We start from the raw sequence: 22,878 nt of genomic DNA, 5'->3' as shown, positions 1-22,878 counted from the left end.
TACGAGATATTTCTTTGCCAAAGTTCGCAACAGCTTAATGTTTGAAAAATTCTGCCATTCTGGCTTCGCTACTGCTCAGTCGGACATAAACTAGGAATAACCCTTATGTATGAGTAAACTGGGCAAACGACTGGATCACAGGACAGCTGGTCGGCGGCAACCTCGCCCGGCGGATTCTCAGCGGCATTGCGGCGCTTCGGTTCCTAGGCTTCGGCTATGCGGATAAGCCGCATTGTACTGGTACACCTTTAACAGAGGTTCCTGAAGGGCATCAGAAGGTTACCAGAAGTTTCCCAACGCACAATCAATCTGGGAAAGAAGTATTTTCTGGCAACGCTCCAGCTCCCCGTTAAACTCTAACGATTTCGCCACCTGGGCACCAGTTTGACGCTACAGAATGGACATTCGACGAGTTTTAGTTCGAGCCACCAACATCCAGTCGAAAAAACTGGATGTTGTTGGCTCGAATCAAAACTTATCGAAAGTAAACAAAGTTCATTTCACATCGTCAACCTGGCGCCCAGGTGGTGAAATCATTAGAATTCAATCGGGTGCTGGAACGTTCCCAGAAAATTTTTATTTCCAGATTAAATTTTACTAAACTTCCCAGTTAAGCTCAGCCGGAATGCTGGCTGGTTCTAATTCGTATTCCGGCTCCGATGACACAACCGATTCTAGTTAGAATATTTAAGGGGTACCATTTCGATGCGGCTTAGCCGCACAACCGAGGCCTAGGAACCAAAGCGGCGCAAATCCGCTGAGGATCCGCCGGGCGAGGTGGCCACCGACCCGCAATCGGAAGCAAGCGAACCTGTGATCCACTCGTTTGCCCGGCTTACTCAAACATAGGGGCTATCCCTAGTTTAAGTCCAACTGAGCGGTAGCGAAGTCGGATAGCACGCGCAAAAGCGATGTGGCGCAGCCACATTGGGTGGTGGACACAAAATAAAATTGGCAACGCTAGCAAACTGTAAACACAAATAAACACTCCGGATGAACCTATCGTCAATTGACATTTCGACGAGTTTTGATTCGAGCCAATAATATGGGCCCCCCTTAAACTCTAACGATTTCGCCACCTGGGCACCAGTTTGACGCTACAGAATGGACATTCGACAAGTTTTAATTCGAACGACCAACATCCAGTCGAAAGCGTCCCTTTGTTTACATTCTCTTTTGATTATTGCGGATACGGATTCGAGTGATTGAATTCCAGCTCGATTGCAACAACCGACATTATTCGGTTGTTAAAATTGAGTTTAAATCCGTACAAAATCCCTTTAGGATTGCAAATCCGAATGGTTTGACCGGGATCTAGGAGGGTTTAAAAGAATACAGCGGAATTGTATTCCGCAAACTAGCGGGGTCCAATAAATTCTAGCGAATTAAATAGATTTTTAACTGAATCATTCTAATTATAAGAGGAAGATAGCGGAATAGCTTACTTGCCATTTTTTTCGTCTAAATTCAGCTTAATTTTGCCGAATTTTCACCAGCTGAAAGTTTCAGCAATCCAAAATGTCATCAATTTGTATTGCATCCATTTGACGTATTCATTTTGCTGAAAATCAGCAAATTAAATTTCGAGCTGAATTACTGTACATTCGGCAATCACGCTGTCACTTTGACAATTTTATGTTCTGAGTGTTCAGCAAAGTGATTCTGTCAAATAGGTTAAACTCAAATTGCTGAACTTTCGATACTTTAGATATCTAAAACTAGGTTCATTTCAGTACCAGGAGAAACTGAAAGCACTCCGGAGCAAACAAGGAGAAACCGGTATTCTTCTCTCCTCTTATTCTTCTTCTGGTGGCAAACCGGAGTAAAAACGAGCAAGTATTTTTTTTACTACTGTTTGTACTCCTCATTTACCGTGTATTTTTCACTCCTACTCTCCACTGCTGCTGGATCCCAATGCTACCGGTGAAAGAAGGACGGGCGGTACTTTCCGGCAGGCCGAGACACAACAGCCGAGTCCCCAACAGCCGCATACTCGTTCGGGTTCCGTTGGCTACTCCGTCTGCGGTCCTTGTCTGTTAGCTAGGGAGGTGAGCTTGGCTCCTTTGTTGGAACTTCCCTAGCGACGGTGGTAATAAATCACAGGGTCATCAACTCTCAGTAAACGATCGCGGAAGTCACCGCAAGGATCTTCCCAGAGGGAACCTTTGTCCGCCCTGCTTCGTTCTCCCTGGCGATTAACTGTGAGAGAGCTTGGTTCGTTCAACTGATCCTCCACAGTGGGAACGGTGGGTGTTTGGTTCCTTGTAAATTAGCCGGGGTAGCGAAAGCACTCCTGTACGATTAGCTAACCCCTTTTAGCAAACCGAAACCACACTGTTCACTTGTGCCCGAACCACGGACCGGCAATCTCGACGGTTGACTTTTCCTTCGCACTCGCGAAAATCAAACATGTAATCTGGCTGACGTCTGTAACGTATACGGAATGAAATTTGGACAACGCTTCCAGCATTAAAACAAAAATGCAAACCTGTGCAAGGCACTATGCTAAACATCATACTTCAGGCACACTTATTTTAAATATCCAGTCTTGATTTCGACCCGTTAGGAGATACAAAACAAAATGGCAGCGAACGCCCAGCTATTGAGCCAAAAAAATGTTTTGACGCAATGTAGGATTATGGCATACCTTTTGTACAAAAGGCTGATAACCCTTCAAATGTACCACATGTACCACAACTGCGTCCAATTGAGGTTTTCTGAGATACTTTGAAGCGGAGAGTATATTCCAATAATTTTCGACCTAAAACTAACAAACAGGATAATAAAAATTATGAAAGATATTAAGAAAATGCCAACATCAATTTTTTCGACTATTTTGCAAAAAGTTTCTGCAAACTGTCGTAAAGTTTCTCGAATAGGCTCATTTTTTTACTTACTTGATACTTGATGGGCAAAAATTCGCTTCGTTGAATCTACGCCGAGTGAAGAATTCTTCTCCACTGGATCCGGTCCTGGGCCAATCTCTTTCAGTCACCCTGGTCATTGAGTGCTTTTAGGTCCTCTTCCACTGCAAACAGCCATCGTGTACGGGGCCTGCCACGGAGTCGTCGGCCTCTTCCCGGTTCTCTACTGAATATCTTCGCCTGTCGTTCTTCCGGCATTCGGGCCACATGACCAGCCCACCGCAGCCTGCCGTTTTTTATTAACTTGACAATATCCACTCCTTTATATACTTAGTATAACTCGTGATTCATGCGACGCCGCCAGATGCCACTTTCTTCTTTACCGCCGAGTATTGTTCGCAGCACCTTACGTTCGAAGACACCGAACGCTCTACGATCAGCTTCCTTTAACGTCCACGTTTCATGGCCGTACAAGGCAACCGGAACTATCAATGTCTTGTACAACGCGAATTTTGTCTTCGTCTGCAAACTACGGGCTACGAAGTCCGTAAAAAGCCCTATTTGCAGCGCCTTTTCACCTCGCGGGTCACATCATTATCGCACGTCACTAGAGTTCCAAGGTACACAAATTCTTCCACTACTTCAAATTTATCACCACCTAACACCACTTCACCACTAACATCACTATTGGACCCACGTATTCTTCCAGCTATCATGTACTTCGTCTTGCTGGTGTTGATTGTGAGACCAATTCTTGTTGTCTCCCTTTTAAAATGCACGAATGCCTCTTCCACGGCTCGGTGGTCGATTCCAATGATATCAATATCGTCCGCAAATCTTAGGAGCATATGCGACCGAGTGACGATGGTACCGTTCCTTTGCACGCCTGCTCTCCTGATGGCACCTTCAAGAGCAATGTTGAACAGCAAGTTTGACAGTGCATCACCCTGCTTCAATCCGTCTAAGGTTACGAAGGTCGTCGAAATCTCATCCGCAACCCGAACACTTGATTTCGATCCATCCGGCGTTGCACGAATCAGCCTAATCAGTTTCGTCGGAAAACCATGTTCTACCATTATCTGCCATAACTCGTTTCTTTTCACTGAATCGTACACCGCTTTGAAATCAATAAACAGATGGGGTGCCTGCAAGTTTTATTCCCGGAATTTATCTAGGATCTGTCGCAGGGTAAATATTTGATCCGTTGTTGATCGGCCTTCACGAAAACCACCTTGGTATTCGCCGACGAAAGACTTCTCCAACGGCCTCAATCTGTTGAACAGAATACGTGACATAATTTTGTACGCCGACTTGAGGAGCGATATTCCTCGATAATTGGCGCACTCCAGTTTGTGTCCCTTTTTGTATAAGGGACAAATGAGACCCTCTAGCCAGTCAGCAGGTAGTTCTTCTTCTTCCCATACCTTCAAAAAAGTACGGTGAAGTATTTCGTGCAGCTGCTCACTACCGTGTTTGAAAAGTTCGGCCGGGAGCTCATCCTTTCCAGCGGCCTTACAGTTTTTCAGCTCTTTGATTGCCTTTTTTCACCTCTTCTAGCGTCAGAGGCTCCACCGGTTGTCCATCGTCACTTATCCTTATTCTGTTCGTTGACGCGCTAACATTCTCTCCATTCAACAATGTTTCATAAAATTTCCGCATATCATTTTGTTCCATACTGTTTTGCGCCTCAGTAATGACATTCTCCTCATACTGCTTTTTCTTTCTGCGGTGAATTCTTTTATCGGCTCCTCTTGCTACCTTGTACCGCTCTCTGTTCTGCCGGGTACCAGACACTCCAACATCCGGCTTCTGGCAGCATTTTTCTCATCCGTCCCTCTCTGGCACTCCTCATCTAACCAACCGTTTCTGGATCGTCTCCGAGCAGTACCTATTACTTCTCGCGCTGATGTGCTCATCGCTCCGTGGATTGACTCCCACAGATTGTTGAGGTTGTCGTCTCTACCGACCTGAGCGTTGGCGTCCGCGATAACAATTTTCACGTCATGCTTTGGGCACTCCCGTAGGTTTTGTCGAGACACTCGTAAAACGCGTCCTTCACGTCATCGGGTTTATCGTTTGTCGGTGCATAGATGTTGATCAAGCTGTAGTTGATGAATTTGTCCCGTACCCTCAGATTCGCTCGCTAATCAGTTTTCACCTTATAACACGCTTCATCTGCTTGCCGATCACTATGAAACCGACTCCATGTTCTGCCTTTTCGCCGCCGCTATAGTAGATGTTGTATTTGAAGGATGTGTTGGCGATGGGATTCACCGCTCTGAATTTACGTTCTCCAGTTCTAGGCCACCGCACCTCCTGAATTGCAGCCACGCTCACTCCAACCTTCTGCAGTTCGCGAGCCAAAAGACTCACTTGTCCGGGTTCATTCAAAGTCCTGACATTCTATGTTCCGAGTTTCCAATCATTGTCCTAATTTCGTAGCCGGGTCGGTTGCCAAAGGTATCGTTCGTTTTGTTTTTCTTCTGCACTTTTCGTGGTAAGTGGGAGGGTTCGGTAGGCTACCTTACCTTTACCTACATCGCGCTGGTGGGGCTCCACCTTAGGTATAGCTGACGCGATACAGCATTTCATACTCAGCCGCTGGATGCAAGAACAGACGCTGTTTGAGCCGCACCTCCTTGGTGAACAGACGCTCGGGCCGTACCTCCTCAATCTAGCTGAAGTCAGAAGGACAACAGTGCCCAGGCTGCACTACCAGCTAAGCACACAACAGCTGACGGTCGTCGTAAGCATATGACCCGAGGAAGTATGCAGAGCTATGTTGGACGCTCCTTCCAGGTTGTCGACTCACCGTTTTGCAGCTTCATTTTTTACATTAAGTTAATAAGCTGGCAAATGTTTTCATGTCGAGAAAACATTTAATGAAGATTTTTCTACAAAACAAAATGCCGTGGTTCGTCACTTTCCGCTTTTTTCGACCGCCTTCCACACTCGATCAAAACAAGCCCAGACAGTATCGCACCCTTTTTTTGGCAAGAGCAGAGTAGAGACCTACGTAAACCCTATGTTATTTACACACAAATGTCAAACAAAAATTACTACACCAATCTGCACAAAGAAAAACGTTCAAAAACGCTAAAATGAACCAAAATTTACAACTAAACGATAACGGTACATGACAACGGTGACCAATGTTGACAAAACAAATACACTCTACGGAGAGAGTAAGCAAAAATAGGTATATTTCCATCCAGTGCAAAATTGTTACACTGACGAGTTATACATTCCAATCGCATACAAGACCTGTCAATAGCAGTCAACTTAAGCAAATTATCTTAGAAGCCTTCCCCAACGAGAGTATTGACAGTTCTCATGTTCGGATAAAATGACGCTGAAGTATAGATGGTGAACAAAACCTTGAGATGTCTTTATTCAGCGATTTAACGCCTTCAGGGGCTTCGATAGCAACTTATACGTCTTTGGCCAGCCGCAATTCTTACGATCGAGATTAGCTAAACTAAACACACGGGTAAAAATTCCTACAGTCAAATTTTAGCATCTTTCCGTATGTAATCAGGTTTCCTAAACCACTAAACGAGTCCAATCAAGACGAGACCATTTTTTTAGGCCGGACTCAACTTAAGAATCCCACCTGACACGTGGAAACCCCTTTGGGGAACAAGCAAAGCCAAAGCTGCTGCCACGAGCAGCGATAATCGGAATTCGGTTGGGGAACGCGGGGAAGGGGGAGAGTTCGGTGGCACTCAATTGTGGCCAGAAAGCGGATAAATTATTATCGATAGACCGAAGATGTACACACGCTTCGTGATGTTCGGGTTAATATATTACGTGCCTTCGTCACCATTTCGCTTTTTATGCCCCGTTACTCGGGCTTCGTTAGCTTTCTTTCATAGCGGAATTCCTGCAGGAATAGAACACCATCCGTCCGGATCCGCACACCCTTTTCAGCTGCACACTGGATACTGCAGGCATTCCTTTTCCATACAGTTCATTTTTTTTCTCCTCTAGCAAGATGAGGTCTGCTCGTGGAAGCGTGCTTCTTTCTTCTTTCTCACGCTTGCTCCCTCTCTCTCTTCAGTTCGGATCAGCTGGGATTACGAGGTTGATGGTTTAGAATGTGTATGGTGAAATGGAAATATTAAGATAAATGGTTGGACCGATGTGGGATAGATCCCGCATACCAGGCCGTAGGTGGCTTCCTTTGGGGCATTTTGATACGCGGCAAAACCGAAACGGGTGATGTGATTACAAGGTGGTGTAATGAAAAAAATCATAACCTCATCATGCAGAAATGTTACCCCTGCTGGGAAAAAAAAAATCAATTTCAGACGAAATTATACATTCAGAAACTCTGATGCAAATTTGAAAGTTACAAAATTTAGCTATTACAGTCGTGATTCGCTGGTTGGGCCTTTCCAACTAACGAACTTCATTCGTTAGTTGGACCGACTGACAGATGTCAAAAACTCTCCAAGGGAGACGTTAGTAGTGTAATTGCATCTATTCACATCTCACATCTAAATTGTCAGATTGATTGTCAAAGTAAATTTGACGTAAGATTTTGACATTCAGATGCTTTTTAGTTGGACAATGGTCCAACTAGCGGAGGTCCAACTAAAAAGCGGTCCAGTTAAAAAGTGTCCAACCAGCGAATCACGACTGTATTTCCAAAGTTGACGTTAGCCCTCAAATCAGAATACCATTGACTTTTTATAGTGCAAAACAAGCGAATCCAATTAACTAGTCGAAAATGATTTTTCTGATGATATGAAATTGATTGTCAGCTCGGAACTTGTCCGTGGTCATACACGTGCATTGATTATGATTTCCGTGCACGATCGCCTGATTGCTCGTTTGTTGTTTTGCAAGAAAATCAACACACTAACCAACTGCAAACAAAAACAAACGCAACAAAAAGTTCATGAACATATATGCAACCCACAACCGCTAGCAATCAACAGCAATAAACTAACTTGTGTGATAAACAACAATGCACGTGGCATAGGTGTGGTGTGAAAGTTTCTCTATATATCGCATATCGATAGTTACGGGAGATTCATAACGAATTGATAGGGCAAAGTGGCATTTATCAAACCTATCGAATTCAGTTGGAAATATGCAGATAGTTAGACAATATTGGCATGTGTTCATATCCGCATTCCTACTGATTTTAATACACAGCCTACTATGAATTCAACAACTTTATGGTATCTCGCTTACTTCAGGGGTGTGAATCTTATGATGGGGAATACATCCAACCTTTCAGAATCAGGGTTGTGTTTAATAATTTTGACTGAATAGTAGCGTGAGATAAATAGTATAAGACCCTGATCAGCAACTGTACCGCAAGCTGAAAATCGACGAAACGATATTTTAATATCTAGGTGTTGCTTGTTATCTCTAGAAAACAAATAAAGCCGAAACCGGAAATCAATCAAATTCTGTATTATATATTAAACGGTAGTACCTGTGCCATCATCTTCTCGTCAAGCCCTCACCCGCGGTGGAGCGAACCGATAAGGTTCGGCATTAGCAGCACGCCATTAATCATTCATTAATCAAATTTTTCAATACCCCCTCCCCAACATTCAAAACTGTCGATTTGGCTGTAAGGCAGAGACAGCAGCAAGGATGAGGATACAATCGACCAAAAGGAAAACCCCCACGGAAACCAAAGTTACCCGGAGGCGAAATCAATCTTATCGATTCTTCCACTCACGGATGATGATGATGACGAACCATTTGTAAACAAAACTTGTTGCCATACATCACCGGTGGCCATAGCGAGAAATATAGAAGATAACGCGGCTATAAGCCCTCTGCTTAAAACCCCCAACTATCAACAACCATACTACTCAAGTCGGGGATTGGCGCAGAAGATAACGGGCCTTACTGCTGCAGATTATCGCAGAAAAATAACAAGAAGCGGAAATGTATAAAGACTAGATGCTGCGAGGTTCCCGCTATTAACGTCCTATCGGAGAAGCAATGAAAGTCACTACAGAATATCTAATCATCTGTGCTTTGGTTACAGTCACCAGCGTAAGTATTTTTGCAAGATTCACATATGATACAAATTATTCTGAAACCTGATCTTCGTTTTAGGCTCAATTCGATCGAAGCTGGTCCGATAGTTCAAACGATGGTACCCAATCGTACACAAAATCCCGGCCAAACCAATCATCAGGTCAACCGGCAGCGGTAACACCCACTCAAGAGCAACGGGCAATAAACTTTCAGAATCGGGCCTTGGAACGACTGTTTTTGCACTCTTTCCCGGCAACCATACCGGTGGAGTTCCGCGATGCCGTAGTAGAGCTTTACTTTCACAGTCAGCGGGAACTGGACGTTTGCGCCGAGTTTCTTTGGGAAACACATCTGCTGAAGGAGTACCGCCGGTGTGCTACTTTGACGCGATTAGCCATTTCGCGGCAGGTGAAAATTTTGGCGGAAGAGATTCGAGAGTTGACCGTAGCCGAGAATGACTATCTGGACTACTAGGGTGAAATTAATGTGGCTATGAAATTTCATAGACATAAAAAATCCATATTCGCAAAACCAAGTAATTCCTTTTTTACAAAACAAAGAATTAGTTATAGTTTCTAGCTGAAAAAAACCTGTAAATATCCGTTAAATTAACTGTAACAAAAAGCGTTCATCAAATATAACGAAACATTTTGTACGATATGAAAACTACACGACCGTAGTGTCATGCGAAAAAAAAGGCAAACGACAATAACTAAATTTGAGCCGCAATCATTAACTAAATGATTAGACATCCACGACGTAAACCAGAGGATACCCTCTCATGGACGACGAAACTGAATTTCTGGACAAATGTTTTATTTGGCTCTACCACTAGATGATGTCCCAAGCAAATTTAAGTTTGTTTTCGCCGATAAATTCGGCCGGAAACTAATGAGCTGACAAGAAGGTCGTGAATCGCTGGTTAGGTCACAGCCTATGTCCAACTAACGAATTTTACTCGCTAGTTGGAACAACTGGCAAATGTCAAAAACTGATATAAGGGGATGTTAGTAGTTTAAATGCATCTGATCACATCTCCAACTCTTGTCAGTTTGCTTGCAAAAGTGGATTTGGCATGAGATTTTAACATTCAGATGCTTTTTAGTTAGACAATGGTCCAATTAGCGGAGGTCCAACTAAAAAGTGGTCTAGTTAAAAAGTGTCCAACCAGCAAATCACCAGCATTCCTCTAGTTTTTTAAAACTTTAAATAAAAAATGACAAAATTGGCACCTTTAAACCCTACCTGTACCTTGCCTTACCAAATAAGCAGACATTAAAAAGGTGACCCAATTGAATTCTGTGTATTCGATTATCATAATGAAATTTTTTTGTATCAGTTCATTTGCCAGACCCTGTATGAGAATTTGGTTTTCAAAATGAGAGAAATCGTCCCTGCACGGCTATCGAAATTCACGAAAAGCTCAACTCCGTCCGGGAAAGACTAGTGTCTACATCAACCGTACCGTACCGTTCGCTAGCCTGGACTGAATGACTTTAAAAGATTCGCCCTTGCAGGAAAAATATTACTTCGCAAGCATATGTAGGTAATATAGCTATTTAATAACAGTCAAACATTAGTCTTGTTCACCGATGAATCAAAATTAATATTTTCGGAACAATCCGTCGACAGTATGTTCATCTTTTCGTTGGTAGACACATGATAAATATATGCTTGATTCCAACAGTGAAGCAAGGTCGAGGCTTTGCGGATGCTTTGATGAAGACAAAGTTTGCGAATTTGCGTTGATCATGCACAAACAAATATAGGGTAGTCTGTCATAACAGGCATAACACTATGAGGGAATTCCCACAAAAAACATCTATCCGGCAATTTTTCCAGAACACTAGCTCCACCTTTTATTCACAGTCCCAAACACTCATTTGCTGATGGGTTACCCCTCCGGTTTGGGAACAATTTTCCACTAGTGGTCTATCCCCCATCTGCTTGTTCATATGTCAGTGACGCCATAATTTCAAATGTGGCCACAGTCCCAACTACAAATATATTTAAAATGACCGTTAAAGCGGGCGAAGCTTTGTTTTCGAGTGTTATGTCTGTTAGTCTGTGGTAGTGTCTAAGCAATTTGGCTAAAAAGGTTGTTCAAAACTATTATTGTTACCGTTGAAAACTGGAAAATCCATCAGCGACAATGGTTTTAGCTATTGTTCAGTGCTAATCCACGACGCACAGAGGAGTAATTGGGGTCGAATCCTGGCCAAAATTAATTGCTGCTGCAATTGTTATTATGCCTTAATATGAACTAAAAATAAACAATTACTAGTTTTTGGGACAATTTGGCATCTACCCACCTACCAGTGCAGAGGCCAATTTTCTATATCCTTTCGAATACTAGTAATTTCTAGGTGATCTTTGTGAATACATTTGTTTTTCCAGTTGCATAAACATTTGATCAGTGGGAAAGGGAGAAGAAAAGGGACGCCTGTGCATATTTTCATAGAGATACATTTTGGCAAACATAATATTTGGCCCTATAGCATTTCTGTGCACCTCAAATTAGTAAAAATTTCAATATTTTCAAATTGCTTGGAATCGGTGGATCGGACAAGATCGGAAGAGTTCGAATATTTTTTGTGTAGCTGAAATCTTGTTTTGTAATACTGCTTCAGCAACTTTGCCGGATCTAGCCGTATAATGTAACTTTTTTATCGTTAAAATTTGGAATAAAATGTTCAAAAAAGGTATTTTTTAAAGTTGGTGCAATACACAGCAAGTCTACTGTTTTAGTTAGTTTTAAGCTGAAGTTAAATAAACGGCTGTGTTGAACTACGTTTGTAATAATATTGTCTTATTTAATACAGTCATCATGACTAGAAAACCGATTTTGCTGAATATATTACGAAAACGATTAAAACATCCCTTAAACTATCACCATTGGGCATACATGCAAAAATTCTACAACAATTTTTGATATACTCCTAATTTTGCCGCGTTATACAGTAGGTTCTTAGGTATGTAAAAAAAATATAACGAAACAAAAAAATCGAAAAAAAATTATTTTGGTTTTTGGCCAAGATTTTGTTCTAGTTACTCCTCTGTGCGACGTGAGAAATGAAAGCAGAAACGAAGTGGAATTACCTCAAATGTGAGAAACCAGGTGTGGTCGTCACTGCACTTAAGTGCTGAACCTTGTGCAAATGGTGGTGCGAGAAACCGGGTGGGGTACAGTTTGAATCTGAATCTAAAAAAGCATAAAAATGTTTGTCATCAGTGCCGTTTCCGTTTTAGTTAGCCAAATAAATTGCCCTGAAGGCATACTTTATTACGCCAACCTGCTATACAGAAAGTCGTGCTCATTATAACGCATCATTATTTGACACATGCGCACTACTTCCGGCGTGATTACACTGTTTAGAACCAGAGAAAAAACGATTGTCGCTGATTGGATTTTCCAGTTTTCAACTGCAACAAGAATATAAACGAAATCCCCATTCGCCATATTTTCTTCAGATACACTACCACAATTAAAACAATCTTTCTGCATTCAGCACAAAGGAAAGAATCATTAGTGCGGCCAAACTAAAACATAAAGGCTACTGTACACCTCGGGAATTTGGTCACGGGATTTTGTTCCCCAGCCATTTCAAATGGAGGAAGGATTTTCGGTTTTCCGTGACGGAAAAAAAATCTACACGGAAAAATCAACATTTCCGAAATGTAAACGAAATTCTGGAAAATGTCACGGGTTTTTTAAATTCTCCACACCAAAAATCCAGGTGGACACAATTCAACATGAATTGTTTCCGTCGGGAAAAATGATGTTTTTATTACATTTAAAAATCTGTGCTGTTCTGAAACAACTGGTATATTTCAGAAGCAGCAGAAGTTTTATTTTGACAGTTTGGAAAGAGAACGGCGGAAAAATTTTCGTGATAAAAATCCAACACAAAATCCCGGCTCAAATCCCGCGATAAAATTTCCGAGGTGTACAGTAGCCTTATGTGGTTTTCGTTTGAAGCGAAACTGAGTGTTCCTAACCCCAACTGCTGTCAAAATGTATGAACTGACAGCAGTTGGGGTTAGAACCTGACTCAGTTTCAGGTTCAAGCGAAATCGCCATTAAACTTGAGAGTTTTCTTGCAACGCTCCAGCATCCTGTCGAACTCGAACGATTTCCCCCACCTGGGCGTCAGTTTGACGCTACGGCTGGATGTTGTTGGCTCGAATGAAAACTTGTCGAAAGTAAACAAAGTTCATTCCATAGCGTCAAACTTGCTCCCAGATGGCGACATCGTTAGAGGGCTGGATGTTGTTGGCTCGAATCAAAACTCGTCGAAATGTCAATTGACGATAGGTTCATCCGGAGTGTTCATTTGTGTTTACATTTTGCTAGCGTTGCCAATTTTATTTTGTGTCCGCCACCCAATGTAGCTACGCCACATCGCTTTTGCGCGTACTGTCCGACTTCGCTACCGCTCAGTCGGACTTAAACTAGGGATAGCCCCTATGTTTGAGTAAGCCGGTCAAACGAGTGGATCACAGGCTCGCTTGCTTCCGACGGCGACGAGACTTGCTGAGCTTAACTTGAAGTTTAGTAAAATTTAATCTGGAAATTAAAATTTTCTGGCAACGCTCCAGCACCCCGTTGAATTCTAACGATTTCACAACTTGGGCACCAGGTTGACGATATGAAATGAACTTTGTTTTTTTTTTCGACAAGTATTGATTCGAGCCAACAACGTCCAGCCAACAAACCTAAAATTCATTCCGTAGCGCAAAACTGGCAACATCGTTAGAGTTCAGCGGGATGATGGAGCGTTGCCAGAAAATGTTTATATCCCAGATTAAATTTTAGGAAACTTCCCAGTTAAGCTCAGCCGGAACGCTGGCTGGTTCTAATTCGCATTCCGGCTTCAGTGACTCAACCGATTCTAGTTACCGCCGACCCGTCGTCGGAAGCAAGCGATCCACTCGTTTGCCCGGCTTACTCAAACATAGGGGCTGTCCCTAGTTTAAGTCCGACCAACCCTGTCAAAAAAAATGCGGACGAACATGGTCAGGCGATTTAAAAAGTTTGACGTTTTACTCAACTCGCCTGAGCTAATTGCCCCTAGGAATAAATGCAATTTGCGAATGCGATTTAAAGGCAATTTCATTACTTAGACAAATTTTCTGGCGGCTGAAATTGACTTGGTTGTTTTTGCGTTTTTCAAACAAGGCGGTTCATGTTTGGCTTAAACTTAAAATAGTTTTTTTTAACGATTAGCGTGTTCTCGCTTGTATTTTGTTTGTCTAGTGCACTTCATTTAGCCAACGAATGTGGGAAATTGTGGGAATCGTGTGTAAATATAGTGGAACAAGATATCTAACCTAAACTCTTACGGCCAATTTCTTCACTTGAATGAAAATCGGTTTTCGTTTAAAACCGGTTTTCGGCTAATTGGTCACCAGCAACCTGAAAACTGGTTTTCAGCGAAACCAGTTTTCATGCGGAGAAGAAATTGGCCGTTAATGAAAGTCAGATTGTGGTAAGTTTTGGTGTGCAGAATTTCACCATTGATTCTTCCTATAGTTCCTAGTGTAGTGATAAGTTTATGTGAGTAGATAATGAATCCGAAAATAAGTAATATTTGTAATTTATATGAGGCAATTAAGGGCGATTAAATGGCGCGTTCCCTGGGCGATTTGGGGGCGATTTAAGGGCGGGTAGAGCGGCTAAAAAATGACGGTGGCAAATCGCCCAAATGTTGCATTTGAAATAGCCCCCTAATTGCCAACAATTTGCTGGCAAATTGAAGGGCAATTAGCGCATCCGAGTTGGCAAATAGCCCCCCGTTAGCCAGCAACTTGCCCTTTTTGACTGGGAAGCGGTAGCCAAGGCGGCAGTACGCGCAAAAGACATGTGGGCGGTGAAATCAAAATAAAATTGGCAACGCAAGCAAAATGTAAACACAAATGAACACTCCTTATGAACCTATCGTCAATTGACATTTCGACGGTCTTTGATTGGGCCCATATTATTGGCTCGAATCAAAACTCGTCGAAATGTCAATTGACGATAGGTTCATCCGGAGTGTTCATTTGTGTTTACATTTTGCTAGCGTTGCCAATTTTATTTTGTGTCCAGCACCCAATGTGGCTACGCCACATCGCTTTTGCGCGTGCTGTCCGACTTCGCTACCGCTCAGTCGGACTTAAACTAGGGATAGCCCCTATGTTTGAGTAAGCCGGGCAAACGAGTGGATCACAGGTTCGCTTGCTTCCGACGGCGGGTCGGTGGCCACCTCGCCCTCTAGGCCTCGGTTATGCGGCTAAGCCGCATCGAAATGGTACCCCTTAAACATTCTAACTTGAATCGGTTGTGTCACCGGAGCCGGAATACGAATTAGAACCAGCCAGCATTCCGGCTGTGTTAAACTGGGAAGTTTAGTACAATTTGATCTGGAAATAAAATTTTTCTGGCAACGCTCCAGCACTCCGTTGATTTCACCACCTGGGCGCCAGGTTGACGATATGAAATGAACTTTGTTTACTTTCGACAAGTTTTGATTCGAGCCAACAACATCCAGCCTCTTTGATTCGAGCCAATAATAGGGGCCCCACACGCTCATTCAAAACTACTCAAAATTTGAGTTCAGAGCACTCAATTTCAAAAGTAATAGCAATATGTCAAAAAATGAGTTTTAATTTGAGTAGAACTAACTCATCCCTGGAGTAATCAATAAATGTTCAAACTTCTGAGTGAAAAAACTACTTACTCTCAAAAAAGTGAGTGGAATCAGGCGTCGACACAAACTAAAAAAGAGTTTGCAATTTAAGACACTGATTGTTCATAAAACTAGAAGGTAAGTTTGAGTTTCGCTTGTTTTCAAATCTAACTCTCAGTTATGTTTTTTTAGTTTCTGCAGTTTCCACAAGATGCCGATCGGCATGAATTAGATGCAGAAAATGACCCTCAGATTAAATTTCCGGACATCGTAAACGCCTGGACAACGGACTGGAGGATCAGGTAAATTACATTTGAAATACCAATTCATATTTTTGCAGCTTTATTAAAAATGCGGAATGATTATTTTCCGTATTTGCCTTTTGAGTAAAATGTACTCAAATTTGACATTTATGTCCCAAACTCAAAACTGAATAAACTAGGAAAACTCAATTTTTGACTACGTGCACTTTTTATGAAATTGAGTGGCTGGCAACTCAAATTTGAGTTGTTATCAATGAGCGTGCAATTAAGATTGATATGAAGGTGGCATGAATCACAGTTTATAGCGAACAATTGCGCAAAGAGTGATGTCAAAAAAGCCTACCTATCGAGCACAATCGGCGGTTTGTTCACTTTGTCCGTTACGTGAGTTCGGATGTTCATCTCTTGCACATGAAATCACGTAATTTCCAAGTGAACAAACCACTGAGAATTGAATACTTTACGGTGACGTCACAAATGAACTGAGTGTTCAGTACAATCGAACTGTCAAGTAAAGTGAATTCAACTGTTTCAGTAAAGAACCTGATTGTCCGGCGAAGCTCATCCAGTTCATTGTATGATGTCATGTTAGGTTGGTGTAAAATCAGGAACCACAATATGCAACCACGTCGAAACGACTTGTTCATACAAGCTCTCATATTCACCAGACGCGAATCCAATGAATTATTCTCTCTGAACCATTTTGGTGAGCAAGGTCCGAAGTAAAAAATACACCAGGCTCGAGACACTGAAGAAAGCCATTGTCCGAGAGTGGGCCAAAATACCGGCAAGTCACGTTCGGGCAGCTTGCGATTCGTGTTTGACCGTCGCTAGGCCGTAGTCAAGGTACAAGGTGGTCATATCGAGCAAAAGTGAATTGATTCTGAATTTTTGATTATTTTCACACATTTTGTACTTTGAAGTAAATAAAAATATAAAATTTCTTTTAATGGCTTTGTCAGTCTTTTTAAAATTAATGGAACGAATTTTAATATTTGTCCGACGTTTCGATGCTTTTTGGCATCGAAATGTCGGACAAATATTAATTTTCGTTCCATTAATTATAAAAAGACTGACAAAGCCGTTAAAAGAAATCTTATATGCACCGTAACAGTCTAAATCTTCAGTTGTAAATAAAAATAATATTCTAAACCGAATTTATGGCCTTTTAAATTGGTTACACTTCGGGGCAGGGTTACCATATTCACAAAAAAGAAAAAGGAACTGATGGGAATCCATCGGCAGCGGTGGTTAGCCGCTGTAGACACAGCCATTGCCTTGCACAATGTAGCAAACCCGCTACGACTGTAAGCACAGTGACAATAGTCTAATAAAAATCTATCCCGGCATTCGAAAGGCAAACAGAGATGAACAGCACCAATCATCATTGATTAATGCTAATCGTCGACAGATTTTCAGTGGTGATCTCGCGTGGCTTAATTTTTGTCGGTTGTCACGGTAAAGATGGACACATCTATCGATACCAGGACACATGCTAGCGAACTCGGGTGATTCATAGTTATGCTGCCTAAGCTCGACTCTCATTAGCAGAAGACAAAGATTAAGCCCGTACGATATTAAGCCTGCTCTAATGACCCTGCCACTATAGTTTTCCGATCTGTTTACTTCACATCCTTGCTCTCACTTGAGTACTGTGGCTCTAATTTTCATAACATTCCCTACCCAGTAATCTCTAGATAATTAAATGTCGTTAAAATGTAAAAAATATTCACAGATTTTTCTGTAATATTACAGATTTTTTTTCACATTTTTTTATCACAGATTCTTTTTTACAGATGACAGATTTTTGGCATTTTGATGAAAATTTCACAGATTTGTGGAAATATTGTGATTTTTCACAGATTTTTTGGAAACTTATCACAGATTTTCACAGATTTTTTTCCTGCTTTAGTCATCACAGATGGTAAAAAGATTTTTTTGACCGAAACACAGATTTCAATGCGGTATCCCTGTTTCAGGGTGCCGGACCCTGTATTTTAATTATATGGCAATTATCAATGTTAGAAACGGAGCCCTTTTCTTTTCAAAGTTGCGGGGTACCAAATACGAAATCTTGCTGTATCAGTAATTTTTTTATTAAACAAAACTTATAGTTTATCAGCATATTGAAAAATTTTACAGGAGGCAACCGTAAAGCCCTTTTCATATGATTGCAATTTTAGTTTGTAAAGAGCTAATTACAACTGTATAGTCAAACATATTTGAATTACTAGCTCTAGGACCAAGTTTCAAATCAACACTCAAATCTATAAAAACACTGGAGGAACTAAATAACATTTCCAACCCATGTCGACTGCATCTATAGTAGCTCTCGGTAAAACAATACCATTGTATATCATTAAAATTCATATCGAAGGAAACTGGCACCGGTGTCATCGCTTTCCACCCAGGTTCTAATGAAAACGTAAACAGTTCGCACGGGCACGGAGTAAAAAGTGAATGACAGACAACGATGCTGGCAATGTTACACCATCATTACTGTTGCTGTCGTGTTCGACGTACACATCTTTTTACCACTCTAGTCGTGCAGCTCTGTTGCTGCCTGCCAACGACCATAATAGAGCCATTACAATGCCACTATGTGTGCAGCCTCCATCCATACGCAGGGCGGTACATGTTTCGGGTAAGTAGTGGCATTCCGGGTAAAATGTTCCTTCAATGTGAAATTTTCCATTCGATTGTGGTTTGCAGAAAGTTTTTGTAGCAAAAACGTCAAGTTTTGAACATTATTTTATTGAGAGGCGAGCAATTTGGTCCTGTGGAGGAAAATCAACATTTATATGTCTTCTAAATATACGAAGTAATTCAATTAATAGAGAGCAACGGAAAGAGATGGAATGTCGCTGGTTGCACATTTACCGGGCTGTATCTTTAGTTGGGGTTAAGTTCCACAATTTGACTATAGGTTACAGGCAATATCAACCCGTTTTTAACAGAATTATTGTGTAAAAATCAAATAAGTATTGAAACAATATCCCAAGACACAATGACCCAAATCAGTTCATTCTGAGCTCAATCATTTGCTTTGCAATCATTCTACACGGATACGAAAAACTACCAAAAGTTGAGCTCTTTTGACTCAATCTCGAGGTATCGTGGGATAAGGAAAAATTAGGTAAACCGTGTTGAAGGAAGTTTGCCCACAGATAACAGACGTTTAGGCTAGAACAAAATTTCTTCAAAAACCTATGTAAACTTTCAAATTGATATACGTTGAAAATCCGTGTTTCACTATTGCCATCTGCGCAACTGTTTGCTACACGTGTTTGACAGCTGCACTCTAACTGCATTGTAGTGATCACTGCGCCATCTGCAAACGTTTGCCAAACATGTTTCAGATGTCTGATTTATTCGGAATTTCAGCAGCGGGTATTTACACACGATTCAAATCGAGCCTAAACGTCTGTTATCTGTCGTTTCCCTTTAACCACGGCAAAAACCACAACTCATTGACAGGTTTTTTATACTCAACCTTGAATTATATATGCCTAAATTTAAGTTGAATCTACCTAATTTTGAATATACCTCAAACAACTCAAAAGTACCTTATTCCATGGAAGGCCGCGACTGAGTCGAATCTCTCTCTTTGTTTTTGACAACACTAATAAGTGCGAAAGCGACGCAAGACGCAGAACTACCTAAATTTAAGTTAAAAGAACTTATTCTGCGGGTTGTTTTATTTTTCCGTGTAGGATCCAGGTTGATGAACAACTTTTAATCTACTTTTATCGTCAAACCACAGGGTTTTATAACCATCACCATAGGGTTATTTGTATTAGTATTCATCATTCTTAATCTCATTGAAATAGATATTAAAATGAAAAGTGGATAATCGTGCCCTCTAAACCAGGTAAATGAACAATGGATATATGTTTGTCATAAAAGAGCACAAATATTTCGTTTGACACCGCGTCACTCAAACTTTATTGCCGTACATTCCGTTGCTTATGAGTTCGCCCTGTTTGAGGGAAAATCAGAATGGGTCATCTGCTGCGTCGCTGTCATCTCGTACAGCGACACGGCGTCTTATTGTTATGTTACAGCGGTATCTATTTGGAAGGATTACACTGAAATAATGATGAATCCTGACTCTTGAACTCGAAGAGCTAAAATGGCGAATGCTTGATAAAGGCAATTTGATCTTTCATTGTAAGTTGGTTTGAATTTATGTTTCCCATGCCTGATGAGAGCACAGCCTCATCCATTCTCCGGAAAAACGGAACAGCACCTAACTCGTTATCACACACTCATTTCGCGCGTACATCATCATAAAGACATAAAAAATTGAATTTATGATGGGCAACAAACATTCCTCCTCTCCACCACCCAATAAGTAATATTGACATTCGATACGCCTCCTCCGTATCGCTTCAAATGAGCATATAAACACAGTCACATTAGGCAAAGTGTGCAATTTATGAGCAAAATAACGCCCAGCTCTACACTTTTTACGGCCACAACTTACAAATGCAAAACAGCGCAATTTTTCTTCACTTCCGTTTAGCTGTTGAAATAGTATAGGATCTGCCAGCTGGTGTTTACCTATAGCGTATGTCCGTATAAAACATCGCAGGAACGTTTCCAAATAGGCCTTTGAATGAAGACAGTGGCACTTAGTGCCTCCAGAAATCCACATCCACTTGTTCTTATGTTCTTGCCGCTTTCCGCACGGAGGGTGCGGAGCTTTACTATCCACTTCCGTACGAGAAGCACGTGGAACCGATTAACCTTACACCGGGTCGTTTTTAGGGTGTCCATTATCCAATCGAACGAAGACGCTGATGATCCTGGAATTGCTAATATTCTCAGATACGATATAGTGATAAGAACAAAATTTGACGAATTTGCATGTTTGCAATCGCCCTCAGGTCCACCCTAGTACAAGTATAGACACTTGCTTCGTGTATCATTACTGCATTCATCAAATTGTCCAACCAGTGCAGTGGATGCTATCGCGTACCTATTTTCTTACCGCACCGCTACCGGCATCGTTATAGAAACATATATCCATTGAACACTCAGTCCCTATCATCTCACATACTACTGCATGTATAAATGATCTGAACGAACCACGAAATGGCGAGTTTCGTTTCATTCAGATCCAGTAAACTTTATATTAGATGGACTCGATAGAATATGTAAGAAGTGTGCAGACTGTGAATAGCTTCAGTTCAAGCGAGCTATACCGTTGGACATAGACAAATAGACACAATATTATAAAAACAAGATGCTACCTGTTACAACACATCTTCTTTTTCTACGTGGCTAAGGCTATTTTGTTGATAGTATTCGCTGCCACTTGCATGCTAGAAACTTTTCTTTCTGTCCGGACAAATTAAAATAAGAACCATTATATTGATGGCTCTGTTTGGGAAGCGCATTCTTTCATGTTTATCGAGCACTGCTGTATTATTAGGAATCAGAATATATTGATTTGTGCCTTGTCGTGTCATCTGTTCATTTTCTTGGTGGGAAGGGACAGGTGAAAGAAAAAAGGCAGGAACAAAAAAAATGGCAACACAATACAATCACAACTAAAAACAATGAACAACCTTTCACACTCCTGACGGAAGAATGAATTCCACCGATGAAACCTGCAGCTCTTTGCCACACTGCCCTCTAAGAACGGTTGGTTTCAAAATTGTCCAATGAAGGACGTTCGTTGGACCAATTTGGACAACGTCCAAATAACCGTTCAACAAATGTCCACCGTTGGACCCGTGTTGAACGATTTTGAAACAATTTTTTGGACGTCTCAGTGGGTGGGTTAGTAACATTAACATATTCTTGAGTTTTAGTTCCCTGTACATTGGTTCGACTACGTATGGAGAGCCAAAAATCCGGATATGCAATTGGGTCATTAAGCCATATGTTGTTTTTTTTTTATTTTTTCCGATGCAGCTAACGTTAAAGATACACATTTAAAAATATTTACATCTCGCAAGATGCACATAAAAGGAGCGTCACAATTCACTTAAATTTACATCCAAGAAAAAATGTGAAAACGAGCTTTGTTCACAATTGGGTCATTAAGCTTATATAGTTTTCCATTCCATTCGATAAATTTTAGGCCCAATATACATAATATAACATTCTTCCAAAAAAAATTTCGTTGTAATACGCAAAAACGATTTTTTGTTTTTTTAAATAAACCTTATGTAAACATAGACAACTATACATAGGAAAACTGCGGTTGTTTACATCTGGCCTATCAAGACAAGATCCAAAATGAAAAAAAACGATATACATTAGGTTTGTTCCAGTACACGGAAGTCACTCCCTGTTGCTCCGGAGCAAAAAATTCTTGCTCCTTTTCACTCCGATTTGCTACCAGAAGAAGAAAAAGAAAAGAAGATAGTACAGGAACGATTTTCTCCCTGTTTGCTCCGGAGTACTTCCAGTTTCTCCTGGTACTGGAACAAACCTATTGAATGGAGTTTATGTCAAATAAAAATAACCCTGCGGGAAAACATGTATTCATTTTTTCAGACAGGGCATCATCTGTCGTTAAATTCGATATGTCAAATGCTTCTGATAGTGTCAAATCTGGACTGTCAACATATTTCTTTATTTTAAATTTAAATTTTATTTTCACGTTTGTTGAGTTGGAAAAAACATTGTTGTAATCACGAAAACCAGCTGTACAAATTTATGTAATAAAAAAAGATTTTTTTCTCATTTAATGACCCCATTCTCCATCTCTATTCAACCGAGCGTTACATCAAAAGAGACACAATATTTTATTTCACATGTCAAAACATGTGAAATTCCATTATTAGACAGCAAAATACGTCGCAATGTTGTTAACGTCAAATGTAATTTTCATTTTTTTCAAAGTGTGTATGTAATCGAACTTCTTTTTCACTTTTGGTACACAAAATAACAAATAAAAATCATTTTATAAGATTGAATTATTACGACCACACCTTCCATTGAATTACCTTGATCGCTATCCTTTTGCTGTGATAACTGTCAAAAATGTCAACTCATGTGCCCAAATTCACCGTCAAGGAAGATCGATAGTGTCAAACGAGGACGTTTTTACAGTTTTTT

General features: G+C 41.0%; 1 protein-coding gene across 1 annotated transcript; it reads left to right on the top strand.

The window, feature by feature from the left end:
* The first annotated feature begins 8,733 nt into the window (after positions 1-8,733).
* LOC131681798 (uncharacterized) lies at positions 8,734-9,542 on the top strand. Its single transcript, XM_058962844.1, has 2 exons — positions 8,734-8,888; positions 8,952-9,542. The coding sequence occupies exons 1-2, from the start codon at positions 8,835-8,837 to the stop codon at positions 9,345-9,347; spliced, it is 450 nt and encodes a 149-aa protein (XP_058818827.1). The 5' UTR covers positions 8,734-8,834; the 3' UTR covers positions 9,348-9,542.
* Positions 9,543-22,878: the final 13,336 nt, after the last annotated feature.

The sequence above is a fragment of the Topomyia yanbarensis genome, chromosome 1 (genome assembly GCF_030247195.1).
Source record: "Topomyia yanbarensis strain Yona2022 chromosome 1, ASM3024719v1, whole genome shotgun sequence".
Classification (NCBI taxonomy): domain Eukaryota; kingdom Metazoa; phylum Arthropoda; class Insecta; order Diptera; family Culicidae; genus Topomyia; species Topomyia yanbarensis.
The sequence above is the reverse complement of the archived record's forward strand: the minus strand, read 5'-3'. Positions and strand labels throughout refer to the sequence as shown.